This window comes from Cucurbita maxima, unplaced genomic scaffold (assembly GCF_002738345.1).
Source record: "Cucurbita maxima cultivar Rimu unplaced genomic scaffold, Cmax_1.0 Cma_Scf00021, whole genome shotgun sequence".
In the NCBI taxonomy this organism is placed as follows: domain Eukaryota; kingdom Viridiplantae; phylum Streptophyta; class Magnoliopsida; order Cucurbitales; family Cucurbitaceae; genus Cucurbita; species Cucurbita maxima.
In genome coordinates, this window is record NW_019272037.1 from 2422409 (window position 1) to 2435092 (window position 12684).

General features: G+C 35.0%; 2 protein-coding genes across 2 annotated transcripts; one reads left to right on the forward strand and one right to left on the reverse strand.

The window, feature by feature from the left end:
* The first annotated feature begins 497 nt into the window (after positions 1-497).
* LOC111495263 (cycloeucalenol cycloisomerase-like) lies at positions 498-4127 on the forward strand. Its single transcript, XM_023145227.1, has 8 exons — positions 498-702; positions 772-917; positions 1411-1494; positions 1807-1848; positions 2284-2394; positions 2479-2670; positions 2973-3070; positions 3790-4127. Exons 1-8 carry the CDS (start codon positions 693-695, stop codon positions 3971-3973), a joined length of 867 nt encoding a protein of 288 aa, XP_023000995.1. The 5' UTR covers positions 498-692; the 3' UTR covers positions 3974-4127.
* Positions 4128-5220: 1093 nt separating this feature from the next.
* LOC111495261 (conserved oligomeric Golgi complex subunit 2) lies at positions 5221-11561 on the reverse strand. Its single transcript, XM_023145223.1, has 12 exons — positions 10880-11561; positions 9811-10017; positions 8994-9330; positions 8448-8609; positions 8215-8314; positions 7918-8133; positions 7718-7823; positions 7361-7561; positions 7147-7251; positions 6389-6514; positions 6178-6312; positions 5221-5581 (listed from the first exon to the last, which is right to left on the reverse strand). The coding sequence occupies exons 1-12, from the start codon at positions 11333-11335 to the stop codon at positions 5468-5470; spliced, it is 2265 nt and encodes a 754-aa protein (XP_023000991.1). The 5' UTR covers positions 11336-11561; the 3' UTR covers positions 5221-5467.
* Positions 11562-12684: the final 1123 nt, after the last annotated feature.

Below are 12684 nucleotides of genomic sequence, written 5' to 3' on the forward strand. Positions count from 1 at the left end.
CGATTAAATTAAATGTTATTTATATTTACCTGTGGTTTTTGTGTTACACGAGCACATTTTAAAAAAAGATTTAAAGTGTTTAATTGAAAATAATTAAAATATATAGCAAAAAAATAAAAGAGTTTTAAGATTTTTTTTTTCATAGATCTGAAATAATATTTGAAGATTGTAGATTGTGGTGTTCATTAATATTTATGTCTTAATTAATCAATTAAATCATATTTTAATAAATAGATATAAATTAATTAATCATAACTAATAAAATTTAATATATTTTTGTAAATAAAAAATTATTTAACTATATTTAATAACGGGCTAATTTATAAATAGTGTCAATAAATACTCAATTAACATATCTTTATATAAAATTATTTAAATTAATTAAATCCATTAAAAATTTGGAGAGAAAAATAAATAATAAATAATAAATAATAAATAATAGCCGTACTGGTTTTGTAATTATTATCAGGTACGTGAATATTAATTAAAATGTAGAGTAACAATTAAAGTAGAAATGAGTAGCCATTAGAGTGGTGAAGTTTTTGTATTTAAATGGAAGCCGGCACTCCCAGGTCTCCGATTTGTGCAGTCAATCTTGGAATTTTCGGAAACGATTCAGTCCTCGATTTTCTCTGATTCTGTTGGAGAATTTCAAGCCTAGATCTATCAGTTTAGATCTTAATCACTCTCTAATGGCCGCCGGTAATTTTGCAATTCTCAGAATTTCAGCCTTCGTTTTCTCTCTATGACACTGTTCTTACAAATGTCCAGGTCGTCGGTCCGCCCGCGATCAGTCTTCAAGTTTATGGTTGTCATCAAACCCTAGCAAGAGATGGGGAGAAGTCTTCTTTCTTTCCTATACTCCATTTTGGCTCACACTTTGCTTGGGGATTGTGGTTCCTTTTAAACTCTACGAGGTGTGCACTCGTGAACTCTGCTTTTAATTTGTGCGAAATTAGGCTAATTATACTGGTTTTTTTTAATTGATGTTGATGGATGGTGGAGGGGGCTTGAGAATCCTGAATGAGTGAAGTAAGCAGAAATTTCTTAATCCTTGTCTAGATTTTATCTTCTTTCTGTTCACATTTGGATGGGGTTTGAAGAAGTCAGCGAAGAAGAAATGGTTTATGAATCTGGGGATGTGACAACTTTCAAAATAAAATTCTGTATTTAGTTGATAATTTTCCTTTGCTTGATGAGTGTCATTCAAGAACAGTGACGTGCGAACTTTTTTTCTTTGTTCTCTGTCCAACATTACGACGAAGATGATATCTTAATCTCTGTTAAACCCCCATTTTTTTTTCCTTGTAACGGAGAATTGTCTACAAATTGCTGTCAGTTCTACTTTTTCCCCCACTCTCTCTCTCTCTTCATTATCAAAAGTTTAAACACTGGTGTGCTGATTGACAGAGTTTTACTGAATTGGAATATTTGCTTCTTGGATTAGTAGCAGCACTTCCTTCCTTCTTGATACCGGTGGTGTGGCCTGGAGAGGTACAATTTACTAGCTCTTCATTTTTTATTTTATGTTTTTCCCATTTCTATGATCCTAGAACCTAAATTTATTTACATGTTTGTTTATGGGCACTAATGGATCGCAAGTTAACTGATTGCGCATCCAACCATTAGTTAATTAATATAGATCCAGATGATTTGTTTCTGTCTAAGACCGATGTGAAACTGAATATTAGTCACACGCACACAAAAATCTAATCAGAAGGAAGACTTATCAATTCATCATCTGTAACTTGAGATGCACACAGTAACAAAGGCGAAGTGATCTTATTTACTTGGAATTGGTTGCAGGCTGACCGCTCTTTGCCGTGGAAAGAGCGTTATTGGGTAAAGGTTAGTTTTCTACCTTTTGTGTGTGTATTACTCTGTTTTTGCAATTATGCATTTCGGAAGAAGCAGCTATATCATCAAAGCTGATTAATTTTGATAAATGAAAAGTTGTTTCTTGGGCTACAATCATTCTTTTTCCACTTAAATCCTGCCTTTTGATGGCCACAATCTATTTCATCAACCTCTTATCTGGTACTTTTTCATTCTGGAGTACATTTACACTGTACATGAAATCAACATGATAACAAAGCAAATTTCCAGAGAAATAACACTTAGCCGTCCTGATTCTGAGTTTGGAGAGGCTGTGTGAATTGTAAAATATTTCGGCTCAGTTCGCTCAGTTCCATATAATCCAATCCCCATAAGCGTTGCCAATCAGTTTTTCAAGTTGGTCAGTTCCTAAACTCTACATGATTATTTTTTTCTTCTTTGTGGCAGGCTAGTCTTTGGATAGTAATATTCAGCTATGTTGGAAACTACTTTTGGACCCACTACTTTTTCACCGTTTTGGGGGCATCTTATACCTTTCCATCATGGAGGATGAACAATGTAAGCATGACAATTGGAAGGAAAAGTAAAAAAATAGCAAAGATTGCTTGCTTCTATTTCTGATAAATGATTTGCTAATCATAGGTACCACATACGACCTTTCTTCTTACGCACGTCTGCTTTCTTTTCTATCACGTTACATCAAACATGACTCTTCGGAGACTTCGGCATTCTATTGCTGACCTACCGGAGAATATTCAATGGGTTATGCTGGGGGCATGGATTCTGGCACTCTCATACTTCATCGCATACTTGGAAACTGTCGCAATTTCTAATGTAATGACCATCATTCTCCTCTTGTGTTGTCAATAAATATCTTGTCAATCTGTCTCGACATGCATTTGGTGTTAAAAGTTATTCGAACTGAAAAGGATCGAGAACTTCAGCATGTTTCTATAGAAATATTTCTGCAAAATGTCTGCTGTTCTTACCGATCAATCATTCTTTTCTGTTGTATTTTTTCTCGCATTACTTATTCATTTTTAATAACTTCGATAATCTGAAGTTTTATTATTAACATTGAAGAAGTTATTCATGCCCATTACTTTTGATACACATCTTCCTTTGAGCCTGTGCAGTTCCCTTACTACCAGTTTGTGGATCGGGCTTCAATGTACAAAGTTGGCTCTTTGTTTTATGCCATCTACTTCTTCGTCAGCTTCCCAATGTTCATGAGGTAAGATTCTCAATCGTAGTGCCTTTATATTTATAGACCAGTTTGCTTCTAATAAGTAGAAACCACATACAAGTCTGCCATTTTCCCTCCATGACTCTATCCCCTACACAAACTAGATAAGGGAAGAAAGACTGGAGTTTCAAAACTTATCATTTTGGGGACATTTAACTTTCTATGATTGCTCTGAATCATCTTGTGTAGTTGTCACGCTGCTGTTGCCTTTTGTATTGCCCCATAACATGCATGAACTTCTGTAGTATATCGACATTTATCTTATCCCAGTAGTTTGTCCCATGGCGTTAGTTCAGATGACTCACACTTGTAGACCAGATTAGGCCCCAAGTAGGTTATGGATGCGGTCGGACTTTTGTGGATCTATTACCACCCATTAAGTCGGCCGCAATTTCATTAGGATATCCAATACACATGAAGCCACAGGGGGTTATGAAGCATGCTAGCAGAGGAAAAGTCCTATGAAAAATGGGCATGTTGGAGACTCAAATTCACCAAGCAGGAAGTGTAGAACTAGAAGAATTGGTCTCCTTCAGATTATTACTATTATTATTAGTTTGATAGGAAACATATCCTTCATATTATTAGGTAGGGTAACATAATTCAAGGCCATCTCCTGCTTGAAACTTGAAGAGATTGAATTTTATTGAGGAACAGAATGAGTTTGTTTCTAATATCTCTCGATCATGTTGAATCCGTACAAACAGGATTGACGAGAAGCCTGGTGATCTTTGGGACTTGCCAAGAGTGGCCGTTGATTCTCTAGGAGCAGCAATGTTGGTGACAATAGTACTTGATCTATGGCGCATCTTCCTTGGGCCTATTGTACCACTTCCCATAAAGCAATGCAATGAACCAGGGCTGCCATGGTTTCTTGGACAAACCAAATGATGCTCTCAGCATTTATGCTTCTGCGAATGGCTCCATCTTGTGTTGTACTATATATAGTTTATTGTGGTAGTTTTTGTTATCTTTTTGGACTATCTTAGACTTAATTTGGTTAGATACTTTTGATGAATGATTCCTTCTACTGCTACATATTATTGTGCTGCTTTTATTACTGGCTAAAGCGAATTAGGGCATCTCATTAGTAAGCCGACCTGAATCGATTCATCGGATTTTTCTTTTATTGATTGATTTGTGCGTATATCCATAAATCTTTCTCAATATACTAAAAAAAAAAAAAAATTGTATTGAATCCAATATATACTCGATTTCTTGTCTTAAGTCTCGTAAACACAAATAAACACAAAAATACTGTGCGCGTTCTTTTTAAAAGGTGAAATTCGCAATTATTGAAAAGTGGGAGCATTTAACAATTTAATAACAGTGTGAGTTGTTAGTTGTTAGGAGTTATAACTGCATTAGTATTAAGAAAGCTTGTATAGATCTTATTTGTCCAAACGTCCTCACCATCTTCTTCTTAAAAAATAAACACTTATTTGACACAAAATCGACCATTTAAATACCTATTGGGTAATAAAATTGAAAGTTAAATATTTATTACACATTTCAAAATTAAGATATCTACGGAAAATAAAACTTCAACAACTAACTTATTAGACATTTTTTTAAAAAAAAATTAGAGATTAAATATGAAATTTAACCCGATTAGAGTACTGTAAAAGCATCTTGTGTCCTAAACTCCCTCGCTTTCTACATTTGTTACAAATTGAATACAAAAAAAAAAATTATCTCATCATATTTTACAATAACTCAAAATTGTAAGTATGCAACAATAAATAATAAGCAAATATTTCGAAGGAAAAAAAATAATGTTACAATTTAACATTAAGATAAATAAACACTGAAGTGCATGAACATGAAAGATAATAATGCAATATAAACTCTTTTAATAAATCATTAATATTATTTTCAGAAGACTGAACTTGGGACAATATAAAATTTTAAAGTGTAAATACTCTCAATCTCATCCTGCCCTCTACTTGGATATTCTTCAGCCAAAATAACAATCGAAAAAAAGATATATTTTTTGCAGTTCTGAAATTCATATTGTGATCAACCTAAACATAGCTCTCTGTTAAATTAGAATCCCAACCCCTTATAAATTTAGAACAAACTATTCTATTTTAAAAGAAAAAAAAAAAAAAAAAGACAAGATGGGATAGTTAAGAGAGTGTGTTCAAACATACTCAAGAATATAAGTATTTATGAATAAATGTTATACCAAACAAGGTCCATCGAAGAAGCTTCGTTGTTGATTCTACAAAATTTTTGATCCTCATTATGAACACCACCTGCAGCCAACAGGGGAGGGGGGAAAGAATGTATTCTAAGCAATAAGGAAAAAACTTACCAATAAAGAGTGAGAGAAAGAAATACATCCACAAAGCCAACTTAGACGTATCCCACGATGATTGAACATCAGAAATTGATGGAGTTTTGCCTATCTGGAGGTGCAACACACTGCCAAAATGAACGGTATGTGGGAATGCTCGCCGCTTCAACCCCAAGGGCTGACAGGTTGCGACCATACTCCTGCAATGAAAATTGACAGATAAAGTTCATTAACGTCTCAGGATTTTAGGTGGCTTATTGGTTCAATGAGAAAGTTTTGGAGATATAGAACATAAGGGCAATAAGAATTTAAACATTTGGTGCAGTAGACTTTAGGTCTGTTTAGAATGAATGACTTTATATGTAACGATCCAAGCCCACCGCTATCAGATGATATTCAGATATTTGAATTGTTTCTTTCGAGTTTTCCCTTAAGGTTTTTAAAACACGTATGCTAGGGAGAGGTCTCTTTGGACTTTCCCTTTCAGGCTTCCCCTCAAGGTTTTTAAAACGTTGCTAGGGAGAGGTTTCCACACCCTTGTAAAAAATGATTCGTTCTCCTCCCCAACTAACGTGGGATCTCATGTGCTTAAAAGTACTTTTTCTCCGATTAAAAACATTTTTTTAAAGCAGTTTGAAATTCATTTCAAACGTGTCTTTATAACTCGGAATATTTTATATGGTTCCACTGCAGACATTGTATCATCACATAAAATATTAGCTTCTGCATATTTCTGGAAACTACTGAAGCACACCATTTTGACGCGGCAAACAATTACAATGAAAACCAGTGATACCTGAATATCAAGAAAGAGTTGCATGCAAATCTTGTCGGTGTCAGAGATGTTATGGTCTGAAACATCTGAGCTTGCTCCAGCTCGTCTCTGTACTTCCTGTCGGATTTTCTGGAGTGACGAATCTGTTTTCCTAGCCTGGCATTGAACATTAGTGAGAAGAAGAGTCTCTTAGAGTAATAACTAGGATAAAATTTGGTATATCCAAACTAACCAAGCTAACAAGATCAGCTGCCAGTTCGTAATAACGTGCCGTAATCTCTGTCACAGCACCGATCAGCAGTGTATTCCTTGCTTCTGCTGTCAAGAAGGTTGCCGCTTTCTCTCCATCCAATAAGGCCTGGTGGAGTTTACATTGTAGCATCAAGTTTACAAATAAAGAACCATAATGTCAAGTTAGTTTCCTCGGATATGAAGAATAAAGCATTTTGAACAAGAAAATAAACTTCTGACCCTCACGATCCAAGCATCAATAGATGGTAAAAACCAATATATTTATCTAATGTAACATGTATCAAAAGGTGAGCAATCCAGGTTAAACAAAAAGCTCAGTGAACAACTTAAAAGGAAGTCTTATAACGACATAAGAAAACAACACTAATAGGCCCATGTATATAACTATAAGATCTTATGCGTAAAGTTGCTATAAAACAAAACAAAAGATTTAAAAATAAAAATAAAAATGCTACACATGGCTTCGAGAAAGTATGATGAATCAGAAAATGAAGAAAGAAAGAAAAATATAATAGCGAGCGATCAAAAAACTTTAAAAAATTGTGTGGGCCTCACTAGCCAAAGAGATGCTGCCGGTTGCCACTGCGGGTTCAGCCGAGTCACTGAAAGGTTGCCTAAGTACATGGTGTCCCTGAGGTGCATGCCTAGGTATTTGGCTGCGCCTCCTAAAGTAGTGTTCATAAAGAACCAGATTCATCTAAGATACACCAAAGAATGCGACAAGAATTTGTTGAATACCTTCAGGGGGCGTAGCAGCCCTGATACATAGGGCGAATGCCTTACAGGTAGTGGTTTATTGGTCATCCTGTATGTTGCTGTTATACCCTTCAGCTGTCTCAAGTCCTACATTAAGTTCAGAAAAGTAGTCAGAAGATCCAGAAAACCGATATATAGAATAATCTAGAGAAACTTCTAATCTCGTGCACAATGAGCATACACGTCAAACATTTACCTCAACAGATCTCTCAACCAGTGAAGTAACTATGGCACCAATAACTTCGGGCATTAAATTATTCAATGACTTTCCACTGTACAAAATGCTCTGCTTTATCGAATCAAGAACATCCGCGGTGCATGATGACAGGAGCTGAAGTACAGTTTCCATGAATTCACCAGCTACCACCGTTGCAAGACGACCAAGGTCATGGATTATCTGCACATCCAACATTTCTTCAGTATTTCTCGTGGGATTATTCTTAATCCCCAATCTCGTGACCATGTTTTACATTCCTTCTACTACTACAACTATTATTTTATTAATATTGTTATTATTATCATTTTTTTTTTTTTTTCGCGGCACTATACTCACATATATTAAATCATCTGGGGCAGCTGCTACGGCCCATTCAGAACCTGGATTGGAGCCTGTACCCGTCTTACGGGAAGCTAGACCAGATGACAACCAATTAGAGTATCTGTTCACATTAAACAAGGGCTCAAGCCAGTCAGTCGTTAATCAGTATAATAGATATGTACATGTTCAAACTATCCAAATTAGTATACACTCGCCTTGAAAGGAGCTGCAAAGATAGACGAAGAAACTTGTCAGAACAAGAAAGGACGAGAACGTCCTCTCTCCAGCATGCTGTCAGGCAGTCTAAAAGCACTACACTCTGCTTTAACGTTAGATCCTGAGTATCTCCCTGGCCAGAAGATGAAGTTTGAACGGGGGTTAGACTGGGTGCTGAAAGGGACGAATCCAAAGCCCCAGCTATTTCCTGAAACCTGATGATGAATGAAGTTATTAGAAACTTAAACCCATTGAATATGATGTTTCTATTAGAGTGTAAGAATTGAATTGATTACCTAAGAGAAAAATAAACCCCAGTATTCCATTGCTTCATGAACTCATTATACACAGCTGCAGCTCGAAATTTAGCAACAGCAGATCTTGATGGACAATAGCCTTCAATGGAAATTGGACAATGTTAATGTAATGCAGAAGATATCTTTTTATCAAAGATGCAATAATATGCTTGAAATTGTCATTCCGACTTTAAATCCGCAAAAATAACAGAGAAAAAGAGTTAGATATCTACCTTCCAAGTATGCCAAGAAATCAAGGCTCGATTTGTAGTTCCTTAAGAATTCAGTAGGTCTTCCTGGGGAAAATGCACCTGGTTTTGCCTTTTGGATAGCTGAGAGAACCTCTTTCAGGATTGAATTAGCCAAGAAATCAAATACATGTAGTCCTGAGTTTTCTGAAGGATAAAAGTTAATCGCTTAAGACCCCATCGCAACAATAGCATATTAGTTCATTAAAAGATTGACTATTAAATCTACTGCAAGAGGCATCATCACAAAAGGAGTTGATAAAATGAACGTAAAAAGTACAAGAGCATGAAACAGTTCCCAGTTTTCTTTGACCTCAATAGTCAACCAAAGTCAAAATGCTGATCTTGGAAAGTGCTAATTTTCAAAAGACCAACGCAAATATGCATGGTTTACTGACAAATGATATACTGGAAGAACACGCGTAAAGAACAAGAATAAAACCATCCCAAAGTGGTAATCGGATTCTTTTTAAGCAACATAAAATAACAAGATTGCTGATGGGAATAGAACAGCAAGAAAAGGCAAATAACCTGTAGCAGATATTTCTAACAAAAATTTGCATTCTTTATCAATATATTGCTTCATTTGCTTGTAATCATTCTCCAAATCGTCATCAGATGATCCAGCATCCATGCCAGAAACACCATGTGGAATAACTTTGTGAACTGATGGTGCTACAACAGTAGTGCGAAAAATTTCTTCTGCACTCGTGGTGTTATCAATGGCAGCATAGGCACGTAGGCAATTGTAAATAGCATTTTCATCACGATGTTCAAGTCCATCAACAAAACAATGTCCCAAGCTCGTGTCCAGCAACAGGCTGGCACTCTGAATCCTCTTGTCCATATTTTGAATGAAGGGAAGATTCTGTACTGGCATAACACAGAAAAACAATAGGTATGGAAACAGAAGCATCTTTAAGATGAAGCCATGACTACTAACAAGGTATCCAAGTTTATTCTCCTCTACTTTCATTCACATTGTTCATTAAATTAGTAATTGAATGAGGAACAATACTGAGATGGCCAAAACGTTAAGATAAAGAAAGTAAAAGGCAAGACAGAGTTACAAGGTCACAAATATCCCCAGTAGTTGAAATCAAAGAAAGTAGAACGGAGTGGAGGACAAAACTGAAGGTTCCATAATCTCATCTTTTAACTTATGTGAAAATCATCTTTGTTCTGTAAATTTCACTTGTGCAAGAATACAAACATAATTGGTTCAGTTTGTGCAAGAAAACCAAATACCTTAATGCTTCATGTAATTTCAAGAGAATTCATCACAAAATCTTTCCAAGAACATACACTATGATGGCATGAGAGTTTAGTGAAGAGTGTAGGACGAGACCTGTGCATGAGCGATATAAAATTTCAGTCGGTTCATTTCACTGGAAATTCTTTCCAAGAGCATGCTTTGTGTTTCTCTAAGATTTGTTCCGTTCTCCATGTGAGGCAAAGAAGTACCATTACTTGATACACTTTTATCTGTTAAACTCATATTTCCATTTGAGCCATCAGCAGGTGCACTTGGAAGCTCCTTGATCAGCTTTTCAACCTGCATCCATCAAGAACCAACTGAGTAATGACAACTAAAAAATAAGTATGAAGCTACTTGCACAAAAGATCTAGGGAACAAGACCAAGTAACATTGAATCAAAGCTTTATAAAGGCACAGACAAAACAAATTCATTGAGATAGTTGAGATGAGTATAGCTATGAATGGAATTTAAGGCACAATCTTCCTACCTTACACGAATATATTATATAAACAAATCAATCAAAGACTCGATGAATTTCCCATGAATTTGACTTGCCTTATCCAGCTTTTTCTCTAGGGTCAAGTTCTCAGTAATTGATTTTTCTTTTTTCAACAATGGAACAAGACAATCTTATAAAACGTAAACATTTCTCTTCACATTCTATTCTCCAGAGGATGCCGATCCTAGAAAATCTGAAATTTAAAAGAGACATACACATGATGTCATGGAAATGCACAAGAAATTTCTTGAGAAGCTCTGATACATATCGAATCTTCGAGAAAAATACCGGAATTATATATTTCCTTTGTATATTCAAATACAACTTAATTGACATAACAAACAAATGATGCGACAATGACGATGTTAAACGGCTATAAGAGATCAAAACTCACAAATACTTGCACATTTTCCTTCTGCAAAATTCATACACGACCTATATGTGTATACACAGGTCACGATGGAATGCTACTAGTCTAAACAGACTTGTTTTCGGCATTCGTGAGAACTAGGAAGTTTATTGGTAGCCAACACTCTACATTCCAGTCCATGCAACTATCTAAAAATTTCTCGACATTTTGGAATTCGAAATACCTACTGAAATCACTCTAGTTATCGATGCCATGTTTCATCCAAATGAAATTTGAAAACACATACTACCTTCGACACGACGTGAAACGTATCGAGCAACAATTCTAAGACCTCTCTGGCCGAAGCTGCCTCTGATCTCTGCCGCAATCCATTCTGCAAAGATGAGAGAGAAAACTCCACCGAAGCCCTGAATTGCTCAATTTTCTCCCTGAGTTCAACCAAAGGAGCTCGCATTCGCACGACTGCCGCTTCCACATCGACAAGCTTTGTGCTCAGGTTGACAAAATCGGTATAATCACGATTTATCAAGTCAATGAGCTCACGGTTCAGAGCGGAGAGATGTGAGTGGAGCTGAGATCGGAGGGTGTCAAATGGGACAAATGTTCGAAGCTCCGATATGTAGGATTCGGAATCAAAATTCGGGGAGAGAAATAGGTCGGGCTTGAACCAGAGAGGATGAGAATCAAGTGGATCCGAAAAGAAGTCGTTGGTCGATCTATGTGGTGGTGGAATCAGATCCGCCATGGAATTTGGTTTTCCTAGTAGTTCTCCGGTCGCTTCAAACTGTGGCGAACGTCCGGGACAATCTCGAAAGAACTCTGAAGAATGAAAAAGGAGACGTCAGATCGAGATTACAGATCAATATACCAAATTTCGAGCAGGATAGAAGATCTGTTCGGGCAGGAGACTGGAATTAAAACCGTCAACTACCGTCACTGAAACTACAGAATCATCATTTTTCTTAGAGGCAGGAAAATGAGTTCGTCTGGCTACAATATGCCCAAACGGAAACCGATTCAAACCAAACCGGTTCGATTTCGGTTCAATTCGGTTCGATTTTGATCTTAATGGATTCCGCTTCATTTCAACGACTTGCCCATATGCTTCTAAAAAAAAATTATTTTTGTCCAATTTGCTTAAACTTTGAAGTTTTTTTTTTTTTTTTTTTTTTTTTTTTTTTTTTTTTTTTTTTTTTTNTTTTTTTTTTTTTTTTTTTTTTTTTACTAAAATGAAAATTATTTCGATAATTAATGTATAAAGGTTGAAAGATTTACCTGACATTATTTACAATATAATTTCGATAATCTGATCTGCATATGATAATTTAAAAAAGTCACTAATACTCTCTTTCCCCTTCTTACTCTTTCCTCAATCCTATGTTCTTCATTTTTTTTCTCTTATTTAATATCATTTTACTACCCTTTTTAATTCTATAATCCCTAAAACTATTTTTTCATTCAAAATATATTGGATACAAAAAACGAGAAATAAGAATAATAGAATCATCTTAAAACTTAAATGTTCTAATACGTTTTAATACATTTAACGAGGAAATTGGATTAAATTTTTTTCCTAATTCAAGATAACTTCAATAAAATTAGTATTTTTTGTGTCGATATTTTTTTAGGAATTCCGTTCACTCAAGTCAATCAAGAAACAATTGAGTTGAATATATTAGACCAATGGTTAACTCCGTTTATAAACTTGTTACATGGAAGTTAAACCTATTTTGAAAATTGGTATGAATTTATGAAAGATGCTACTTTTTCTATGAGTATATCTTATTTCAGAATATTTATAGCGTCATTCTTCTATAAGCAATTTAACATTTTGTTAAAAAGACAAAAGGTAATTCCTAATTCATTTAAAAAAATGAAGAAAAAAAGAGAAGAAAGAAGTTTTAAAAACTATAAAATCAAATCAAAAGAGTAGACAAAGGGCTTGCATCAATTCAATCAAAACTCAATTTTGGACCTTAAGAAGAACAAACAAACAAACAAAAGTAAAAAAAAAAAAAAAAAAAAAAAAAAAAAAAAAAAAAAAAAAAAAAAAAAAAAAAAAAAAAAAAAAAAAAAAAAAAAAAAAAAAAAAAA